The following is a 23143-nucleotide window of genomic DNA, read 5'->3' on the forward strand; positions in this document are numbered from 1 at the left end:
TCTCCCCTTGGGACAAGCTTTGCTTCCCCGAACAAACAGCGCTGCCAGAAGAACGTGGGTGCAAAGTGAAAACTCCTCAGCATCCTTGAGCAGCCCATGGAACCAGGGGCTTTTCCTCTGCCCACAGGGCAGCTGGGATCTGAAGTTACAGGTCTGGCCACTGAGAGCTCCTCAGGCTGGCTGAGTTAGGACCCCCATGGTCACAGCACGACACATAAACCACTCCAGCACAGGCTGCACGCCAGCTCAGGGCACAGAAATCCTCATCCCAGCTTACCCTGCATTCAGCTCCCTGACAGAAAAGCTTTACATCCTCAGCTAGACGAGGTATAAAAGGATTTCACTGCAAGGTAAGGATAAAAACAAATCCCAATTTAGAAAGGGAACTTGAACCAGGACCATGTGCTCATGAAGAACCCCTGTAGTATCTGGGGTTGGGTGGTGAATTTGGGTCACTGACACAGGGCAGAGCAGCATTCATCCTTCACCTGGAAATCTGGGCATGCACCAAGCAGAGCAAATCTAAAGGCCAAAAAAGGTGAAGACATAATAAACCTCAGTGGAATCTAGGACGGGAGAACTGCAAAATTAATACAGTACTTCATTATTTCTTTACTTTCGGTGTCGTCACCAAGTTTCTGTAGGAGTTGTGCACGTTTCAACACCATCTAAGCAGCATTTGGAAGAAAAAGCAGCAACTTCCTCAGGGTTTCCATAGCTCTGAACTACATAAAAATAGGTGCTATGGGGCTTCTTTCAAAATTCTAATTAAAACAATTTCATCTACTGCAAAATTTCTTATTCAACCACCACACCATCAAAAGTGCTTTTCAAGACAACCTGAATTGCACTGTATATGTAAAAACTGGCATTAACCTTTAGTGTTTCAGTGAGATTTTTAGATAAACTTTATCCATTACAGGTTACATGGCTAAAGTTATCAAATATAATAAAATTTCTACTGGAGAATATACTCTGAACTTACAGTCTTAGGAACTTACATAAGTTTAAGTATGGCCACATCAATCAACATGCAAGAAATTCCCAGGTTTACATACTGAGAAATATATAACAGTGCTTTTAAACAACTTGAGCATAGATTCTTTCTTTTTAATTAGAACTGCCAAGTGGATTCTCACTAGATTTAGTGACCGAGGAGTAACCTTTAAAAAGGTGTTTTTTCATTTGCAGCAAAGTTTGAGTGATCAAAGAATAAATGATAAAAATTATATAATTTGTAACACAGCAAGACTGAGTTTTGACAAGATTAAATTCTCAATTGTGTTCAAGTTCTCAGATTTCACACAATTTTGTTTAGTGTATGCTCACAGGAATAAAATCTTTTAGGTCACTTCTCTGAATAAATATCCTTATGTTTACTGAAAGGAATCTATTAACTATTAGAAGAAAAAATAAAAGGCAAAAAAAAACCCCAAAAAAGCTTTTTCAGGAAACAAATCATTTCACTTAATGTAAATTTAGCTTCTCTTCCAGTTTGTTCCATAGAGTTTAGGCTTTATTACGTGTGCACAGCAATAACTAAAATATTAGTAAAATAACGAACGCATTTTTGCTTATGACTTGCTGTGGATATCTGTGCAAACAAAAAAAACCTCTCACAATCTGACCTGGGCACTAGTGAGATTTCACAGGAAAAGGCCTTTCAGGGAAATGTGTCAGAGTATCTAAAAGGTGATGGAGAAGACCAGGTTCTACTGTAAAAGAATCTCAGAGGGAGGAGATATCCATCCAGCTCACATGTGCTTTCAGAAGTGCCCTTAGTTGAAAAATTTCTCTGCAATAATTAAGATGCTGGTATACGTTTCCTATTACACAACCTCTTACACAACCACATGCGGTACATTTATAGACAGATTTACAGTCAGAAAGAAAACTGGGGTCGGTTTGGTTTGGTTGGTTTTTTTTTTTCCCATCTTGATAATAAAATTAGCTGTTTTTTGTTTCTTTTTCGTGTTTTTATACAAACTGTAGTCCAGCCCGCTCGGCTCTCTCCGGGCAGCAGGATGAGCGTTCCATCCTCTCCCCGTGCCGTCGGAGAATCCTTCCCAGCATGTATCCCCTAACCTGGGTCGCTCCACACCCAACTGCTACAGCACAACGCTCACTCGGGGGCACACACTCTGCGCTGCTCATTTGCACTTTATTCCCCCTCACTCATCGTCGTCATCCTCGTCCTCCTCGCCGTCGGACAGGGACGTGCAGGGCCGGATCTGGCGGTAGCGGTCCAGCCACTTCTCCACCATCTGGGTGACCAGCGGGTGGTTGCGCCGGCGGGAGCTCTTCTGCATGGCCACCAGGACCCCTCCCTCGGTCACGCAGCAGTCCAGCCACTCCCGCAGCAGCTTCTCCTGCTGCTCCTCGTTGCCTATCTTTGGGGCACACAAACACCAGCAGTGAGAATTCCCAAACGCCCAGCCCGGCCCTGCTCCCAGCGCGCCCCACTGGATCCTCTTAATCTCATCTAAGATTCTCCTAACCTTGCCTCTATTCTAGGTAGCCACCCCAAAGCATCACACCCACAAAAGGAAAACTGATGCCCACTGCATTTTCAGCCAAAGGCTCTGGAAGTACTCTCCAGCTCTTCTAATCCATCCATCCACCCATCCATCCTTCTTTCTTTCTCTCTTTCTCTCTCCATTTTTCACACGTCTATTTCCAGTACGGCCTTCAGTTATTTTTAAGCAGCTATTTATCTACAGTAAGCACCATATATAAGGAGGGAAGTCCTAACAGAGTTTTCTGGCTTTACAAACACATTTTTATAAGTTCTCAATGTGAAATATTTTCTCTTGTAAAATACAACAAATATCATGGCTTGCTAAGGAAACATCACTTTCTCCCAAACGCCCAACGCCAGCCCTGCTCCCAGCACGCCCCACTGGATCCTCTTAATCTCATCTAAGATTCTCTTAACCTCACCTCTCTTCTAGGTAGCCACCCCAAGGCATCACACCCACAAAAGGAAAACTGATGCCCACTGCATTTTCAGCCAAAGGCTCTGGAAGTACTCTCCAGCTCTTCTAATCCATCCATCCACCCATCCATCCTTCTTTCTTTCTCTCTTTCTCTCTCCATTTTTCACACGTCTATTTCCAGTACGGCCTTCAGTTATTTTTAAGCAGCTATTTATCTACAGTAAGCACCATATATAAGGAGGGAAGTCCTAACAGAGCTTTCTGGCTTTACAAACACATTTTTGTAAGTTCTCAATGTGAAATATTTTCTCTTGTAAAATACAACAAATATCATGGCTTGCTAAGGAAACATCACTTTCTCCCAAACGCCCAACGCCAGCCCTGCTCCCAGCGCGCCCCACTGGATCCTCTTAATCTCATCTAAGATTCTCCTAACCTTGCCTCTATTCTAGGTAGCCACCCCAAAGCATCACACCCACAAAAGGAAAACTGATGCCCACTGCATTTTCAGCCAAAGGCTCTGGAAGTACTCTCCAGCTCTTCTAATCCATCCATCCACCCATCCATCCTTCTTTCTTTCTCTCTCCATTTTTCACATGTCTATTTCCAGTATAGCCTTCAGTTATTTTTAAGCAGCTATTTATCTACAGTAAGCACCATATATAAGGAGGGAAGTCCTAACAGAGCTTTCTGGCTTTACAAACACATTTTTGTAAGTTCTCAATGTGAAACATTTTCTCTTGTAAAATACAACAAATATCATGGCTTGCTAAGGAAACATCCCTTTCTCCCAAACGCCCAACGCCAGCCCTGCTCCCAGCACGCCCCACTGCCTTCTCTTAATCTCATCTAAGATTCTCTTAACCTCACCTCTCTTCTAGGTAGCCACCCCAAGGCATCACACCCACAAAAGGAAAAAACTGATGCCCACTGCATTTTCAGCCAAAGGCTCTGGAAGTACTCTCCAGTTCTTCTAATCCATCCATCCACCCATCCATCCTTCTTTCTTTCTCTCTTTCTCTCTCCATTTTTCACATGTCTATTTCCAGTATAGCCTTCAGTTATTTTTAAGCAGCTATTTATCTACAGTAAGCACCACATATAAGGAGGGAAGTCCTAACAGAGCTTTCTGGCTTTACAAACACATTTTTATAAGTTCTCAATGTGAAATATTTTCTCTTGTAAAATGTAACAAATATCACTTGCTAAGGAAACATCCCTTTCTAGACCTGAAGCTCGTAATTTTCTCCTTTTATTTACAGAATGCCCACTTTCTGCAATTACTTCAGTTTTCCAGCCCTCTCTTCACCCATGCACACCCTTTAGGGAAGTAATTTCATGTCTTTATCATAGTTATTAAAGCAAAAATGAGTTGAGTTTCATTAGAATAGAAGGTGGAAAATGCTGCAACTGTAGGCCAATATTTGTGCTTCATCTTTTAGGGAAAAAAACCCTAAAAGGCAGATTTCAGTCTTGCTTTAGTGACAGAACCCTTATTTTTGTGTCCTTTTCTAGGTATGCTGATATTCAGTGCTCTCAGGCACAGGATGGGATTGTTGGGGTGTCCTGTGCAGGGCCAGGAGTTGGACTGGATGATCCTTGTGGGTCCCTTCCAACTCAGGACATTCTGTGATTCTATGATTTGTTTCTCTGATTTACATGGTCAATGAAGTTACATTCTATTTACAGAGCTGTAAATAAACATCAAATTTGTGGGAAAATACCTTTCAGCATCACCTGGAATGATGGGGAAGGGAGCTGCATTAATTACCCAGAACAGCACACTCCCTGTAATTCTCTAGACACCAAAGCTCAGGGGGCTACAGAGATTGCTGAGCTTCAGGGAGCAGCTGTGACAAAGTCTCCAGCACACACCAGGTGTTTCTTTCTTACCTCTTGAGCAGAAAGGAAGTGAATGTGCAATAATTTCCTCTCGCTGTCCACCAAGGGTAGAAAAGTAACAGTAACATCATCGTCAGTGTTCAAATTAGCACCAGCGCCTCGATTGCCATAGCCGTCGTTCTCCATGGCAACCAGGGCAGAGAAATGGCCCCTCGTGTAGCCCAGAGCTATGGGACTCTTCCAACAAAAACTCTGTTCCCATAACAAAGGCAAATACACACCTGTGGGCAAGGAAAGCACAGGGGAAGGCTCAGAACTGCTGCTCAGCAAGGAAGGGTTTTGATACAAACCGTGTGGTTTGGGCCAAAGAGAAGCACAGCACATTTAAAACATGCATGGTTTGGTCTGCACTGACACAGGCCACACTTTGCAGTAGAGAGAATTGTTGTTAATTAACACAAGTCAATCTTTGCAATGCAAGTTTAAACACAGGAGTTTACAATCACAACCACTACATTACCACAGCCCTAAAATTGATGATCTATAGTGCAGTGATGAAAAAAAACAGGATTAGAAAAGCTGCCTTTTATGTTTGATAATTCTTCTTAAAACTGAAGAAAAAAAAAAAGATTCTGTATGACAGAAATAAAGGTTACAGTCAGATGTCTATTTTTACCAGAGCAAAAATTCCACCATCTGCTCACAAAACTTATCATTAAAAGAACTCACTGCACAAAATGTTACTCAGCACTGATGTAACCCATCCCAGAGAATGGGACTGCTCATATACAGTACTCACAGATTAAATTAACACACATCAATTATTCATATCAATTACAAAAAAAAAAAAAAGAAAGGAAAAAGCACCAAAAAGCTGATACGACTTTGCTCAGCTACAACCAACACCTGATGTCACAGATTCTGAGAAGAACTGCACTTTTTCTCATCACCATTTTTAGCAATAAAGACAGCAATTTGCTCGAGGTCTCAAAATAAAACTGGAACTCCTTTCTTCCAGGAACATAAATAATTCTTGGTGTGTACTGCTGCAAGACAACTTAAGCAAAAGCACAGCTCACCTTGTGACAGGGTAAAAATAGCCCCACATAAACTCAAGTGCACATGTAGCATAGCAACCCCTCCTAGTACAGCTGCTGCTGCAAACAGCTCCTCACAGCCATGGAGAGGGAAGGGCAAGGCTAAAATGGGAACCTGAGGCAGGGGTGGCTTTGGAGGTTCTGCTTAAGTGTTGAGCTCATCTTTTTGTACTGCAGTAAAAATTAGTGGGGGCTACCAGTAAATAATTGTGCCTTTTTTCTCCCCTCCTTGTTTTTGAATTAGCAATCAAGGGCTACCTAGAAGTCTTGCCATTTGTTTACAATTAAGAGTCCTACAAGTTTTTACAACACCTTGATTTAAAGACAGATCTTTCAATACATTCTTAGCCCTCCCTCCTGTCCCTATTATCAAGTTTCACTCTAAAGCAATGTTAAACACAGAAAGTGAAAAACACAGGGTAAGTTTCACCAGAAAGTTTCAAACCTTTGCATTTAAGGGCAAGAACCAAACATCCAGACAAAATTAAAATTTACACTGAAGATGACATCCAGCCAAATGTAAGGAAGACAGTCCCTCAATTCCTTGGAGCACAGGACTAAAACTCATCTGCTTGCCTCCATCTCTACACTGAAATTCAGCAAGTGTTTGGAAACCTTCCTTCACCATTGTTTTATCCTGGTGAAAATTCCACACTAATCATTTCCCCAGGACAGAAGGCTGTGCTGCACTTTCCATTCCTCCTCAACACTGTGATGAGCTCCACAAGAAAAGAATTTCAAGCATTGCCAGGGAGAATATCTAGTGCTCTTAAGAGTTATAAAAGTCACTGTGATATAAAGCCAGGAGGTCGTGTAACAACAGTTGACACAAACACAAGCCACAGAAAATAAAGAGGATGGGCTGACACCTATCCTGAGGCCACCCAGACAGGATTTAGTTTCTCCAGCCTGACCTGATGATCACTTCAGTCAGTCATCGTTTTTCCTGTTCAATTTTAAAGGCTGTACATTTGTGCCACTAAATACATGTGGCTAGACCAGAAAGGTCATAGAGCTTGAGAAAACAGATCTTCCACCACTGAAGCTTTAGGATTTACAGAATTAACAGTCAGCTGGAATCTGGGGAACAAGGAGGCTGGCAATTATGGGATTCACAGCAGCTACAGCAAGGATGCCAAGCTGGAACAAGGAATCCTGGGAAGAAAGTATTTTAGAGGTGGCTAAGAGGGTGCTACAAACTGATCCATGATGTTGAACAAGCATTTAAAAAATTCAATTCTCCATTTCTATTATAGAGTGGTTTGGGTTGGAAGGGACCTTAAAGCCCATCCAGTTCCACCCCCTGCCCAATCTTCCACCTTCCCTGTCCAACCTGGCCTTGGACATTCCAGGGACTTTTCTGGTGGATGTGACGTTAACAGAGGCAGGGACACCCCAGCACTCCCCAGAGCTGCAGGTGCTGAGCAGAGCCCACACACAGGCCCAGAGCAGGAGGCTCCTCCTGGCAGCCCACCCCACCCAGCTGGGGTTCAGCTGTGCCAATGGCATTGCATGAGCACACATTGACCACAAAAATGTGGCTGGCCAGGGAGAGGAGCAATTCCAGTTACTGTGACACTGGACTCCAAGTTCACCTGTTCCCAAGGCTGTTTCCATGCATGGATGGATGGGGCTTGTGGCAAGCAAATCTCAAGCTGTAACTATTTGGCTGCCTAAATTCCTGGAAACCTGTGTGCAGTAAAAGGGAGTTCCAGGCACCCTTCTGGTTCACAGAGCAAGAAAATTTCAGCACATTTAGGCCACGTAACACTTGTCTGCCTCGATGCCCAATCTAGGAAATAAAACCTTTGCAAACCACTAAGCCTTGGAGTTAAAGGCAACACAAAGCTGGAGTGTCAGATTTAAGTGACACAAGTACTGTCCCTTCCCAGCTGCCTTTCATCATCAAAACAAAAGTTAACATCTAACTACAATGACTACTAAAGTTCTAGACTCTTCAAAAAGGTAATTAATTTCCCTACATGAAGTTTTGTTATTGCCCCAAACTTAGAAGCCAAGACTCTAAATAGTTATAAATTAACATTAACTGCACGGCTTAGTGTTTTCTACAGATCATGGCCTTGCCTCCTTCCAAAATCACCACATTTTTTTCTTCCAAATCACAAAGATGTTTTGGGAAGTCCTCAGCTAAGCTATAAATAAAGAGTGGGTCACCATCAAGCAGATGTACTTGAGGCCAGGAACATGAACTGTGGGCAAAACAAATGTCCCAAGCCCTGGAACACACACAGCTCCTTCCCCATAGTTCTGTTTACAGCTCAGTTTGTGCAGATGCTCCCAATCCCCTCTCATGTTTTATTATTTGAATAATAAAGTATTAGCATGTCACAGAGGGGAAAGTTGCCCAAACACAGATTTGGTTTGCAAAGCAGCAAATGCATCTTTAGAAATCTACAGATGTTAAGTCTAAGCAAAACTGGACTGAGTCATCTTCACATTTATCTTAAGGACAGTCAGGTTGTCCTGAAGACAAGGAGGGAAAAAATTCAGAAAGAACCTGATCAAGCTATGCAAAATTATAGTACTGATGGGAAATAAGTCAGTATTCACACTTGCTGTAAAGTGTGAATCACTGAAACACAAATAAAATTTTTATTCCCATTTAAAGTACCATGGAATTCACTTTTACAGGCACCATACCCACTTATAAAATGAAAAACTTCAAGTTTGGAGACGATTATTTTGTTCTTTTTAACAGCAAATGAAAATTTATCTACAATAGCATTCCATCCTTTTCCAGACAGTCACTTCATGTCACTAGTGATTTACAGCCCACCCCTGTTGAAAGGTGAATTTAGAAAATGAAAGGCTTACCTTGGAAGCGGGTATATCCTAATGTTTCTCCCCGAAAACTCTTGTAATATTTTACTCCATAAACTATAATTGGTCTTCTAAGAATATGTGCAAGTACAAAAATGTGTGTCTGCTCCAAACTCGCTCCAGGCTGAACCAAACACAAAGAAAGACAGAACTTGAAACAGAACTTACCATCCTCTACTTTGAAATTTGAAAAACAGTCTTCAAACTGAGAGAGAAAATGCTTTTAAGAGTGATAAAGCTTTGACAGGAAAAACAAAAGACTGGAAAATTATTGGAAATAAGGAAAAACATTTCAGCTTGTCAGCTGTCAGTAATAATTCTCTGTCCTATTGCCCAGATTCATTGTAATGGATTTCATTCCCCACTTAGAAGTGAAACTCTACATAATGTTAGGTCTAAAAATAATTCCTTCATCTGAGGGCACTTTAAGGCAAATACCTTTTGATGATAGGAAAAGGGCACATACAAAACAAATCTCAAAAAAATAGCACCAAAATCATGTTTATACTTTAAAAGAGGAGCTAAAATAACTCCCATAGCTGGAAGCTTATAGGAATGTAAATCTCATTTTGGAGGGCAGTTATAAAATCTCATTGCTGGAGTTTGAGCAGTGTAAGCTGACAGATTTGGAGGTGTGTTTGGGAGGTAAAAGTGCTGCAGGAGCTGGATATTAAACATATGATTGTCTATGAATTTGTTCTACAGATTTCACTCTAATACCACCAGTCTTTTTTTGTGTTGCACTGCTTAGTAGGAAGCTCAAAAATTGTAATTTCAAATGAACCTTTCCATATCAGCAGAAAAGCTTCCCCAGTAAGATTTTAAGATCATTGGCTTAAGAGGAATATTCTTAGTTCACAGAGAAATATTCTTATTCCCAAAAAACTCTTCTAGTTCTGAAACTTCTTTCCAGCTATTAAAATATCTATTCCAAAAGCCCTTTGACAAAGGAGTTTTCTTACCTGGCTTGCAAGAGAGAGAATGAATGCCCAATCTTCCTGCCACTGTTCCTCTCGCAAGGAGAAATGTAAACCGAAGCTTTGGGAATACCACGATTCCCACTCTTTCCAGCGTGTGTAGAACCTAAAATGTTACACAGAGAGAGAAAAAAAGTGGTAAAGGCAAAAATATTTACTCAACCACCATAATCCTGACAGCAGTATTTAACCTTCATCCCAAGAAGGGAGAAGAGAGAGAGCAAGTGCAGGAAAACTGAATTTTGTTTTGTTTTTTTATCTTCAGGAGACTCCATTTATCAATCTTCACTTAAGAACCACTTAAAAAAAAAGGACATGATCCAAGCTCCTACCAGGCTCATGCCTAGTTTGATACCTCCTGCAATAGGGATTGTTTTGGTTTTTTGCAAGTCTTATTTAGGCTTATTGAAGTGTTGATATACACAGAATGTAAGACATTCCATTTCATACAGCAGGAGTTGCTCATTCTTCTCACACAAAAAATAGGTATTGTCTATTTTTAACCACATCATGAGTCAATTAACTTCAAAATGCTTGTATCTCAATTTCCAACAGCCCGTGGTTAAGAGGCAGAACCTGTTTTATACCAGATTTTGGAGCAAAGGGATGGTAATTCCACATTATATGGAGTTGTAAAGCAGTGTGGATAAGAATCAAATATGCAAAATTTGATTTAGTTTAGTCATGATATTTTATTTAACCATTTACCAAGAAAAATGACACATTAAGAGGAAGGTGCTTGCTTTTTAAAATTTTTAACTCTGTCCAATCACCACCCTATGGAAAAGCCATAACTTCGTATTAGGAACCAGGATTTAGGGAACAGTGCTAAGCCAATTTTTAAACAATGGCCTTTACTGTGAAAACAAAGAAACCATTCTGAAGTTTCAGCTTATTAAGAATGTCACTGAAATGAACTCATTTAATTAAAATCTGAGAATATCAGCAGGCAGTGAGTGTGTGTGGATAAGATCTTTCCTATGCTTTCAGTGAAGGTGGAATCACCCTAAAATCTTGGTGTGTAGGACAGCAGCCACCAGCCAGGCTGGGTTTCCTGAGTCCAGGAAAACCTTTGCATGGCTTAAAATTCCTGTTATTGAGATATTTGGATAGGTCTGATTGACAGTAATATCTACAGGGAATCTTCTGGATCTATACTCCAGTTTTTATCTAAACACACCAACACTTCCACCTTTGAACCTGATAAATATTTTGCCTGTTTTCTCTCATAAATTTCTACCAGTACTTTGTGTTAAATTCATTCTCAGTTCTCCTGAAAGAAATTTAATCAGATTCTGGGGGAAAGAAAAACCAAAGCAAAGCAACAACAAAAACTCCCACACCACCAGAATGAGAGAAAAAGCCCAGAAAATTCAAGGGAAAAAAGAAAAAAAAGAAAACACCAAACTACTCCCTAAAAGATGGATTGTGAAAGTGTTCTCCTAAAGAAGTTTCTTCCCTGAGTTAGACAAGATTTTGATCTCATTTAAAGCAAACTTTTCAGGTTAACACAAGAGAACTGAGTGCATCCATTAAAGAATAAAATTCTGAAAGTCAACTTAGGGCATTGTGCCTGTTCTCCAGCAAAAGCTAATGGTGGAACACAAAAGGGGCACTTCAAAACACACTTTTGTGTAAACTAAAAAAGGGGAGTTATTGAAAGGTGAGTGGAAAAGACTCCACAGGCCAGAGCCTCTGGGAACTTCAGTGTGGAGCTTTTCTGAGTACCAGACACAGACTGTCTCTGGTAAATAGATTTTTCTTTGTTCAGCATCTAAACAAACATAACAAAACAAGGTCAAATGAGTTACATGAGTGTTTTCTGTCTGACTATAAAAATACCCATTTTTAAGTGTCTTTGTGGAGGCTTTGAAGAATAATTCCACTAGATAAAAGTTTAAGCAGGGATGGCATTTAAGAGCCTGTTCCAGTGACGACATCTCTTCCTATCAGCCACATGTCCTAGCCCACAAAATTAAATGTATCTTCTCAAATGGAATGTATACATCACTTACAGGATGTACAGAATGATCAATTTACAACAAAATCTGGCTAAAAGATTTATTCTAAAGACTTGTTTCTAACAAGAACATGACTTGTTCCTTGAAGACTTGTTCTTGCTAGTCTGAAGTTTTGTTCCCTTGAAGGAGCACATCAATCAGTTAAAAACTATGCTTCTAATAAGGATAAAGATTACACAAATACAGAGTAAAATGAAAATTCTGTCTAGACATAAACTAAAAAGCTTAAAAGATTGAGTAGCCTCTAAGTGAGAGTTATGTTAAGACACAGCAGTAAGTCAACCACAATTAACACCAATATTTTAGGAGCTTTGGTCCAAAGCTCAGTAGTTTGCAGCGTGTTTTTGGATACCATGTTTAGTTTTGTTACCATAAATAACAAAACCTGTTCTATGCTAAATTTCTGTTCTGGCCTCATGGGAGTTGTCTGTGATGCCAGGGACATTCCTGCATGGTTGAGGTGCACACTCCATGCTGAACAGCTCCAAAGCAGTGACAGATCCTCTCAGACACTGGTTCTTGGGAGAATTGCTTCTGAAGCATCATTTTCTGGAACCCAGCTCTGGATGCTAATTTGAGGGGTTCTCCCTCAACAGCACAAAATTTACTCACAGGTACCCCTAAATTAATCTTCTGTACAGCAAGAGGACAGGGACAGTCTTTCTGCAGTATGTGCTGACAGTGTTTCTCCTGTCCTTGACTACAAGAACATCAAAGAAATGATCACCTGTGACTGGGATTATCAGTCTTTATCAGCTCATCCCTTAGTCCAGGACACCCTGGAGAGCTGCTGGACACCACTGGGGGAACAACTGAGATTGTCCCTCTAGCAGAAGGAAACCACAGCATCCAACTAAAGGAGGTCAGTGCAAAGCAAGAAAAGTTGTTTTACAGAATGATAAATCAATTTTATGGCCAAATGACAGAACCAGTTAAATGTCAACACTGTCTGCTTTACTACCATTATTTCAGCAGACAGAACAGGGATAAAAAGAGCAATCCTGAGTAAAGCTGTAACTAAGCAGATGGAATGAAAACACTGAAAAGTTTATAAAGAATAAAAGGCTATCTTCTACTAACAATCTTCTGCACAGCTCCCACCGAGCAGCAAGGCATGGCATGTGCATGATTTACATTGCCAGGACACAAACTGCAGCTGCAGTAACTGTGGTTAGTGCATGCCTGACAAGTATAAAGTATTTTAGTGTTTGAAATGCCATTTGCTGAGCATCACACCCCAACCCTGAGTTCACAGCATCCAAGTTTCCAGTGCTCCTATTTAAAACATGAGATGAAGATCCCAGCTGGGACCACTGGACAGCTTTGAGGAGCACAACCCACAGGTGTCTTGGGCTGCAATGTAAGATGTGGCTGGGGGTGTGAATTCTATTGCCATCTGTCAGAGGTGGGGCAGTTATCTCTGTCCATGGGGCAGTTTTCTTTATCTCTTCCACAGCCAATCCTCCCTCCAGGAGATCTCTGCTGTCCATGGCCACTGAGTGTCCCTGCAGGGCTGATCCAATCCCAGCATCCCATGGGGAGATGCTCCGCCCAGGGGAGGAGCCAAGCATTCCTACCTGGATCCAATCTGAGCTTTGGGACACCCCAGCAGCCTTTGCCCCCTGCACTGCCAGAGGAGCAGCTTTGTGCTGCCCTGCATGGCCAGAGGGAGCCCAGGCCCATCTGCAGCAGCCCTGGAGCTGCAGAGGAAAACTCCCCCCTTGTGCAGGATCCCTGCTGCAGCAGAGCCACAGCCGGCACTGCAGGAGGGCTGAGCCCCCATGGGATGGGGCTGGGACACCACCCTGACACACAGGGGGACAGCTCCTGCTCTGACTCTGGCAATTGTTTGGTTTGGGTTTTTTGTTGTTTTTTTGTGGTACTATTGCATTTGTATTTTTAATTTTCCTAGTAAAGAACTGTTATTCTGTTATTTCTATTCCTGTATTTTTGCCTGAGAGCCCCTTAATTTCAAAATTATAACAATTTGGAGGGAGGAGATTTACATTTTCCATTTCAAGGGAGGCTTCTACCTTCCTTAGCAGACATCTGGCTTTTCCAACCAAGCCAGCAGGGTACTGGGGAGGGCAGGCAGTGGGGTTTTGCTGCTGCAGCAGGGGCAGAAGCTGCCCAGACTCACCAGTGGGAGCAGTCGTGTAAACTGTCGTGCAGGGCCTTGCGCAGCACGGAGTCCTTGTCGTAGATGCCCCAGGTGGCCTGGAGCACCGAGTCCAGCAGGCAGTCCCCGGCCGTGCGGTTCCACAGCGCGTACAGCCTGCTGTCCAGGCGTGTCCCCAGCTCCAGGGACCAGTTAATGATGGGAGACTCCTCCTCCAGCTCTGCAACGGCACAGACAGCTCTTAAACAAGCTCTTGTTTATCTCAGGGAATTCACACAGCACAATAATGGCATAGTCTCAATGACTTACCCCTTTGCATGAATGAAACTCTGTTTTATACTCTGTCTTCATACCACAATTGATGCCTCAGGTTTTAGTTTTTATATATTTCAGATTCTGCACTGCTTTAGTGTGCATTTCTGAGCCTCATATCAGGGGATGGTGAGCTCTGTGCACAGAGCAGGGAGACAAAAACAATTCCTGCTCCAGCTGGGCACCAAGGACAAATGACCCAAATCTCAGCCCAGGAGCACAAACACCGTGGGCTGCAGAGAGAAAAACAAGCAGGGTGGGACTGCCTGGGCTAAAGCTGGAATGGGACAATGAACTGCAAATGGAGCAGAACTGATCCCAGGGACAGAGCCCATGCCCGGCCGTGCATTTTGGGGCCATTTTGGTTCATCTTGGGTGCAGCCCTGGCTGGGCTCTGGTGCTGCCCAAGGTGCATCCATGGAGGCCTTTTAATAAATCCCTGCTTTATTCTTTAACTTTGTCCAGTCTCTGTTCTAGGCCAGCCCTCACAGCTCTCACAGCCCTCATGTTGAGCCCTCACAAGGCATCAACATGAACAGGTCAACTACACTGGCTGTGGAAATTTCTTCCACTGTCAATAAAATAAACCAAAACCAAACCACAGCTTCCCCCATCATTTGTTTGAGAATTGCTACTGAAATGAAAACACTTTTTTCAGTTTTCCTTAAAAAGCTTGTGACTCAAAACTGACTTTTAAAGATTTTTTTAAAAGCTCTACAAACATGATTTTTACAGACTCCATTCTCCCTCTGCCTCATAAATGGACTGGAAATGTTAAAATTAAAATAATTTTACATGGGCAGGTAGTGACAGGACAAGGGGGATGGCATCCCCCTACCACAAAGCAGGGTTAGATGGGATGTTGGGAAGAAATTGCTCCCTGTGAGTGTGGTGAGCCCTGGCACAGGCTGCCCAGAGAAGCTGTGGCTGCCCCATTCTGGAAGCTGCTGGTTTGGAGCAACCTGGTCCAGAAGGTCTTCAAGGTCCCTTTCAGCCCAATCCATTCTGTGACTTTATGAATTCCAGGGTGCAGATCCAGTTGAAAGCATCCAACCTCTATTTAAAACATGTTCATGGACAAAGCCACGTATATACAGACACATATAGTCTATTTTTAGGAAGAGACACATTGTCTAATGAAAAGCCAGGAGTGACCCCAGCTGTTCTCAGTGCATTTACCTTTCTGAACATCTCTGTCAAGTACTTCATCAAACAATTTTTCCTGGACTGTGGGCGGTAAATCTTCAATATCTGAAAAAACAGAACGCAAATACAAGAGTCACTAAATGTAACTGTAAAAGAGACATCAGCAGCTGCTGCTCAGGAGAACTCACAGAACAGCTTTTGCCCTATCAGCCTTAACACCTCCTCTGGAAAGCTGCTGTCATGTGTGACCCAAGGCTTTGCAGAGCTGCTGAGGCAGGTTTGCATCTCAGCCTCACTGTCACACCTCTGATGCAGAAAGGATCATCACAGCATGCATAGGGTAAGACTGGATTTCTCTGAAGGAGAAAGTGAAGAACAAGCACTTTGAGGTGAGAAATTTTACAAAAGAGTATTTTTACTTTCAACCCTATTGTATTTTAGCACAGCTTCAATCCTAAGCAATGCTTTTCCACCCATCTGGAATGGCTTCTCCTCTGCAAACTATCCCAATGAACAGGGATCCATTCCCAGTTTGTCAAGGAATGTGTTCTTCTCCAGAACATTCCCCTCCTTTGTGATCTCATTCAGGCTTCAATGAAACAGATCTGAGACCTCCAATGGTTTGCAGCAATTAAAAAACAAGAAATGAGAAAACTACTGAGCTATGCCATAGAAAATACCAGTACTGACAACTGCTCCAAGAGCATTACAGACAGAATTTGCAACTACCTAATAAAAAAGGGAAAAAATAGGTGGAAATCTGTATAATGGGCAGAACTGTTTTGTGACTGCTGTATCATTTAAAGCAACAAACACTGTCACACATTCTAAAACTCAGCATGTGCCACACAGTAAATATTTGCTCCTGGCCTGCATTCCAACAGAGGATAAGCAGTAAAGGGTTGCCAGGCAGAGCAGCAACCAGAGAAACTTCACTGGTTCCAGCACAATCACGAAACTTAAACATGTGAAAGTGAAGGCAGTAATAAAATAGGAACAGGAACATCCAGCACCCCTTCAGGCACTTTAGGGGATAAAGACTGGGGCCTAAGTGGTATTTCAAGGACACAAAGATATCTCTTAATTGCAGTGTGGTAGCTGCCAGTCCTGCTCAGATGTCCAGTACCCCAGGGCTTTAAGCCCACTTTTAGGCACATGAGTTGCTACTGAAGCACATTAATGCCTGCTGCAGGCAGGGTGATGTGGAGTGGTCTTTTTTTTTTTTTTTTTTTTTTTGTATGATTGATTGGGGCTTTAAAGCTAAAACTGCTTGCAGTGACCAGTAATCAATGTAAAAGCTTGGCTCTCTAATATCCAAGCACTGGCTCTTCAGGAGGATCCAATCTGTTTATCTGAAAGGTCGAGTGGAAACTGGTTCCTAAACTACATTGTTCAGGTAACATCTGAGCAGGATTGTGTGATTTACATTTCTATCCTGGGAAATGCTCTCTGGAGCCAAACTGCAAAAGATGTGCAGTTGGCAAAGAGTGAGTAAAGTAGAAAGTCTTGACGCACAAAAGCTTTTGAACAGCTTTATTTTTTAATTACTAAATGGCTACTACATGACTCAAAGATCTGCACACTGCTTTAAGATGTCTCTCTTGAAAACACTAAACAAATTCTTAAGCTCTGGAGAGAACATTTCTCACATGTTATGAAATCCTTGTTGTCCCTTTCCCCTCTCTCCCCTAAAAACCAATGAAATTTTACTCTCCCAGACACCCCATGTGCCTCACACATGACCCACAGGGTACAACTGAACACAGCACCTCAGCCACGTGTACAAGTGGTAAATATTATCCAGAATTTTGTAGAGGAGATGAGGTAACACTCAACCAAAGGGGTTCCAAATAGAATTCTTGCCATGTTTTTTATAAAAAAGACAGACAGATCTGCTGATTGGCACAGTTTGCAGCTACACATTTTCTTACTAGAGGTAGCACTTCTATTAAAGGAAACAGCTTTTGAAGATTACAAGTCTCCTAATAGCTCCTTGTTAATAGGTAAACATTCTCTTGATCTCGGAGCACCTCAAAAGTATTCAAAAAGTGCTATTGCTACAACTAGGTAAAAAAAAAAAACAGCTCTGGGCCTCAACAGCAAGGACTGGAAGCTAAAATAGCCATGTGAAAAGTCACATCACAGACCAGAAATGTCTGGGCTCCAATCCTCACTTTAAACACAGCCTTTCCTTAGAACACACCACTTGTCTTCCATTTCTTCATGTCTAAGTAGGGCAACAGATGCTCAGTTCACAGGAACAATGTATGGACTGAAGTGTGCAAATACTGAGTAATCAAATTCAACTACTAAATCTGACCTAATAAAATAGGTCTTAATAAACAAAACTCTTAATAAATTAATAAGCCTGTTAATGAATAAAACCTACACACACATCACCACCACAAAGTCAAAATACCTAATTTTCAACTAGTGGCCAAGCAATAAAATCTTCCAGCAGGAAGAAGGGGTTTGTAGCTACCTGCAGGCAACGTGAAGGTCACAAGGTCAGTCAGAAAATAGCAGGCAAAGTCTCCCTTGCGCTGATGCAGAGATGCAGCGATTTCACGGCGGATCTGCTCCGTGACCTCGGGACACACCATGGCAGGAATGCACTTGGCTGCATGCTGGGACACCTGTAAAACAACACATTACTGCACTCAGGATCAGCCCTTTCAATATAAAGATTTGGGAGGGATGACCACCAGCAGGAGTGCAAGAGAGCTGTAAACAATGGCAACCTGAAAAATGTAAAGTTTAGTGACTCTTAATGAAATGTCTCATTTGTCATGGAAATGATAACATAGACCTGGTTAAAACATCTTTAAATTGAAGAAGTGAGTTAAAAGGTGACCACTCCCAGATGAAAAAGAGGAAAACAGGTGAGAGCTCATAATAACAGCAATCTTAAATCTCATGCCTGAGTCAAGTCTAGACTCAACAAAACTTTATTAGCACTGCAAACAGTTTCCTACAATATTCCCAAAAATTATGAAGCTAAGACAGTTCAATTTCTCCAGTTCACTGGCAGCAGAAACCCATTCAATGATGGACAAGTGGCACAGGGATGACACCAGATGCATATAAAAAAAGGCACCTTTAAGACCCACATTTTCACTCATTCATATGCTAGAAAAGGAAATTATCACTGGGGCTCAAACACTACCAAGCATTTCCAGAAATTACAAGATGAATCAGTATTCCTAGGCACTGAAACAAAACCAAACACAAAAATCCCTAAGACATTATTTCAGTAAATTGACTTGTTTTAAAACATGTAACTCCATCCACAGAGTTATGTAAGCAGCACAAAGCTGCTGATATTAGTCGTATATAAATATATACTCAAGGCTTTAGCTACATTTGTCTTGCTTCATCTACTCTTTTTAATTATTCAACATTGAGCATTCCATCATCTTTATGTGCTTTGTAGGCAAACAGCAGCTTTCAGAATTGCACTAAGCATCAGGGAAGGAGGCAGAATAAAAATCTGGCCTTGATCAGGTGAGGAACCAAAAGTCTGAGCTGAAGGAAAAGGACAAAAAAAGGTAACAGAATTATTTACAGGGCAAAGATGGAGAACAGCAGAGGTCACCAGAAGCGAGGTGACACAATGGAACATGGAAGAGCAAAATAGAGGAATTAGTCTACAAAATGGGCAAGGAATAGAAAAAAAAATGCAGCAATTTTGCAAAGCAAGAAATCTGCCTCTCTCTGGAAGAGAAGCTGCCCCAAAAGCCAGGAAAGCCAGCCCAGGTAGACTTACTCATTAGCAAAGTGAGAATAAACTGCGCTGTCATTGATGTCAGTGCTTTGCTTTGAGAGCATTTCCTCTCCCTCACCCAGAGCACAGGAAGCCTCACAATAGCTCACTTCCACTGCCAGTAAAGTCCCAACATGTGCCAAGACTGTTCATTAATGAGCAAACTGAACATCCTCAGCACCATCACAGGGAGTCTCTTAAAGCCAACTCACTCCTTGAGGAGAAATCCAAGGCACAAGGCGGCGATTCACGTAAATTCCACCAGGAGCACAAAGCAGAGCTGTGCACCACTGGCTGCCCACAGGGGAGCAGCTCCCCACAGGGCTGCTCCATGGCTGCAAGGGCCAGGGGAGCTCACTCACCTCAGTGAGGAGGATGGCCAGCATGTCCTGCCTCTGGAAGCGGATGGCCAGGTGCACGAGGGTGTAGCCCACGTCGAAGGCGGACGGGCGGTTCAGCAGCCGCACCTCGTCCGCCGTCAGCTGCCGGGCAATGTCCCCTCCGGACGACTTGTAGGCTTCCACAGCAGCCAGGTCACCTTCCACGACTCCTGAGGGCACAGAAACAACACACAGCCCGTTTCAGACACCAGGGAGCCATTCTGGAACAAGCCACCTCATCTCACAGCTCACCTGTAGCTGTTCTGTTACAGGCCAAACAACAGATGATGATCAGCTGCATAGCAAGGAACTTGCCAATTTTTTATTATTTTAGGCAGAAGGCTACAAAGTATTTACACTTACCTCATCTCAGACCATTTCTATTACCCACACTAGCTGGAAAATGTAAGAGATCATAAGGCAGCTCAGAAGTGGACCCATGATGAAACACCAGCAGTAACAGACACACGCATTTCATTTAACCAGAGAGGAAGTAATTTCTTCATAGTAAAGAGATTAATTTGATTACTTAATCACCAATTACTAGATCATAGAAATAGGATCTATTAAAAGGTTTTTGGCATAAAAGTTTTATTTTTTTCCAAACAATACAAATGGTATAAAGCATAAATTTTTCTCTTCAGCTCACCATCTCTGCTGCTAATGGAGCCTGAGAGTTTCACTCAGGATACTCCATTAAAACTGAATTAAAGAGAAATTAAATACACTGTGTGTACCTTTAAAGCAAGATGAGAGGAACAATGAATGACCCAACATCTTCTAAAGTCCCTGGCAATCTTGATTTATGTACCATGCTTCCTATCAAGCCCAATCACGCTGAATGCATTCCTTAGCTGCAATTATCAGAATACACCATCAGTAAGATGTGGAGCTGCTAACAGGATCTGTTCCAATATAAGCCTTCCTAAATTTGGAAATTCCTTCAAATATATTCTATTTTAGGTGCGTGGTCCACGAGAGAACAGTGCAGTGCTGAACTGAGGAAACAGAAGTGTCCCTAAAGCCATCTTTACTGGAGCAGTAAATGGAATCTCACTCCTGAGAAGCAGCTCTTGTTGCAGCAGCTCAAGCAGAGAAGAGCACAGATGACAAATGAGAAAACCCTGTCCCTATTTTCTGCAGCTAAACCTCCTTCCTGAGAGTCAGCAGCTGAGTGGAGGCTGCAGATTGAGACCCAACTCCATCCTTCACTTCATTTGCTCACCAAGACACACAAGCTGATGAACAGGAAAGGTCATCAAACCCAGTCAGGGCAATCACTCCCACTCAGGACATGAAATTAAATTTAAAAAAAGGAAAAAACCACAACACTTCCCACCCCCTCATCCCAAATGAGTAAAAATCCCCTACCAAAATTAAAAAAACTCCAACACAACAAATTGAAATGGCTGCTAGCAGAGAAGCACAGTAACCACTGGCTTGCTGGTTAATCCAGGATTTAGAAAAGCATTCTTAGCTCAGCCAAAAAGTATCATTTTGAATGCTGAGATTATAAAGCTTTCAGAAGAAACACAGGGGGGAAATGGATTATCAGTGCAAGACATTTCTCTACGAAGTTATCAGCTGTGCTGTGTAAGCTTCCACAGATACCAGTTTGATTATTCAACAGTGGTCTGAAGCAGAGAAGTTCCAAAACAACAGTTCAACTGCAAATTTTAGTCATACAATATCTACCCACTCATTCCAGAGTCCTAACAGGCCAGGGCAGAAGGAAAACCACAGAGACAGTGTTTTGCAGTTTTGTGCTGCATGTGTCTGTCTCCTGCAAGGAGGACATTCCTGCTCCTCTCCAGCACTACTCTCTCATTCAGTGCCTGCCTGGGTGTTCTCCCCAGATGAGTTCTATCTGTTTTATTTTATTTTAGCTCTTGCTCTGTAGGAGTCAGAAGTGCCAAGTGTAGGACTTTATTTCCATGCAAGAAACATTTCTGCCACTGATAAGGCAATTCCTCATGGCTGTTGCAATGATCATTCCAACCAAATACTCCAAACTGGTATTTTGTGTGTGTGTGTAGATGTGGATGTGTATCCAGATAACAAATCAAATTTCTCATGACCTGCCCTCTTAAAACAAGTTATACCACAGCTCTGGCAAATCCAAGAATCAAAGGAAAGAAGAAACTTGATAGAAGAGCGAATTCTCTGCTATTTTATGATATCATTATTTTTTTATTGTTACATTAATTTAGGAGAAGCGCCTTGTTAAAGGCCAAAAGGCACATCACCCCTTTTTGTATTTTAACCACTCCTACTGACACAGGGGAGACTCCTGTCACCACACCTGCACCTTCCACCACATCCCCCAGACAAACACACCAAACACCACCCAAGACTGGCAGGTGGCCATTCTGAGAATCCAAATACACACAACTGAATTTCAAAATCCAAACAAATATCCCTAAAATGATCTTTTGGTGACAGATGATCAGACCCAAATCACATTCCAGCCAGCCTGTCAAGCAGTACATTTTACTACAGCCTACTACTGGGAAATTCATCATTTTCATTGTTCTTCCAGTCCCCCACCCTCAGCTGCTTATTACCATCCCACTCTTCATCAAACCTCAGCAACAACTGAGCTCCAAGGCTGATGCTGAGGTGCTCACATGAGGTTTGGCAATGCCTTTTTCAAGCACCAACTACTACAAGCTGCAATAAGGATCCAGATCAGTGACATGTGCTCCATGCAGCACTGCCAGTTCTGGAAGTTTATTCCCACATCTTGCAATACTTGACATTCCTCAAAGCCCCATGTCCTAGAATTACTAAAATTGTTATATAAGCTGTCAGTTAAAAAGTACATTTCTAAACTTTGCTGATGAAGTTTAAGCTCAAGATCAAGTAATACATCCAAACCAAGCAAACTGAGTATACTTTCTAGGCCTTAATTAAAAAAAATAAAGAAATGTATTTTTAGTAGTTTAGGTACAGGGTTGGTGTGCTGCATGACACAAACCAGCAGAGCTACAGGTCACAATGTGACTGTGGGCATGGATACTATCTGGCCATCCTCTGTTTTTTAATCAAAACAGGTTAAAATTACTCTTTATAGCAGGGGGAAGCATCAGGAAGTTTTTGTTTGTTGCAGGGCTGATATTCTTTGGGCATTACAAGCCTCCTTGGCCCCTCTGAGCCACAGCATGAAGTTAACATTTCTCTTTACCTGTTCTACCAAATATCTACTCCATGCAGCCACTTCAGAAGAACAGGGAAAATGCCTGACAGCCCATCAAGTGCCACCCTGCTTACAGTGCCAGTCCATATAATCCAAGGCAGCAGTGAACACAAAATCTAACAGTGACTGATAACAGGCAGAACCAGAAAACACAAATCTTGCCCCAGAACTATGAGGTGAATTTGCCTACGTGCACCATGCCTGCAGTTCTGGAATTCAGTATCACCATGCTAAAATGAGACCTGAATATGCTTGTATTGACAATAGGAGGCACATTCCTACAAAGGCTTTGATTTCTGTGGGATGAGCCAGAGCCTCCAATTCATTAAGTCTATTTAAACAGAGCTCAAAACCCCCACTGTTTATGAGAAATACTACAGAAATATTTACTGATGTTCTAATTCCCAGCATTTCACAACACAGAAGTGCCTCATTACTTACACAAGCAGACTGAATTGTGCCCTGTGCCAGTTGGATTATTCCCCACTGACACCCACGGCATACCCCAGACTG

At 42.2% G+C, this 23143-nt stretch overlaps 1 protein-coding gene across 3 annotated transcripts in view; it reads right to left on the reverse strand.

Annotated features, from left to right (window-relative positions):
• Positions 1–1493: 1493 nt before the first annotated feature.
• The window catches only part of ZRANB1 (zinc finger RANBP2-type containing 1), a 42790-nt gene continuing 21140 nt past the window's right edge, over positions 1494–23143 (reverse strand). For all 3 annotated transcript variants that reach the window (XM_059477491.1, XM_059477492.1, XM_059477493.1), the window contains exons 4-11: positions 19417–19604; positions 17774–17927; positions 15325–15396; positions 13855–14053; positions 9679–9799; positions 8711–8840; positions 4830–5059; positions 1494–2390 (exon numbers count right to left, since the gene is read on the reverse strand). In XM_059477491.1, the coding sequence (XP_059333474.1) occupies positions 2172–2390; positions 4830–5059; positions 8711–8840; positions 9679–9799; positions 13855–14053; positions 15325–15396; positions 17774–17927; positions 19417–19604 (1313 nt within the window). In that variant the 3' untranslated portion in view covers positions 1494–2171. The remainder of the gene's footprint in view (positions 2391–4829; positions 5060–8710; positions 8841–9678; positions 9800–13854; positions 14054–15324; positions 15397–17773; positions 17928–19416; positions 19605–23143) is intronic.

The sequence above is a fragment of the Ammospiza nelsoni genome, chromosome 8 (assembly GCF_027579445.1).
Source record: "Ammospiza nelsoni isolate bAmmNel1 chromosome 8, bAmmNel1.pri, whole genome shotgun sequence".
Classification (NCBI taxonomy): Eukaryota; Metazoa; Chordata; class Aves; order Passeriformes; family Passerellidae; genus Ammospiza; species Ammospiza nelsoni.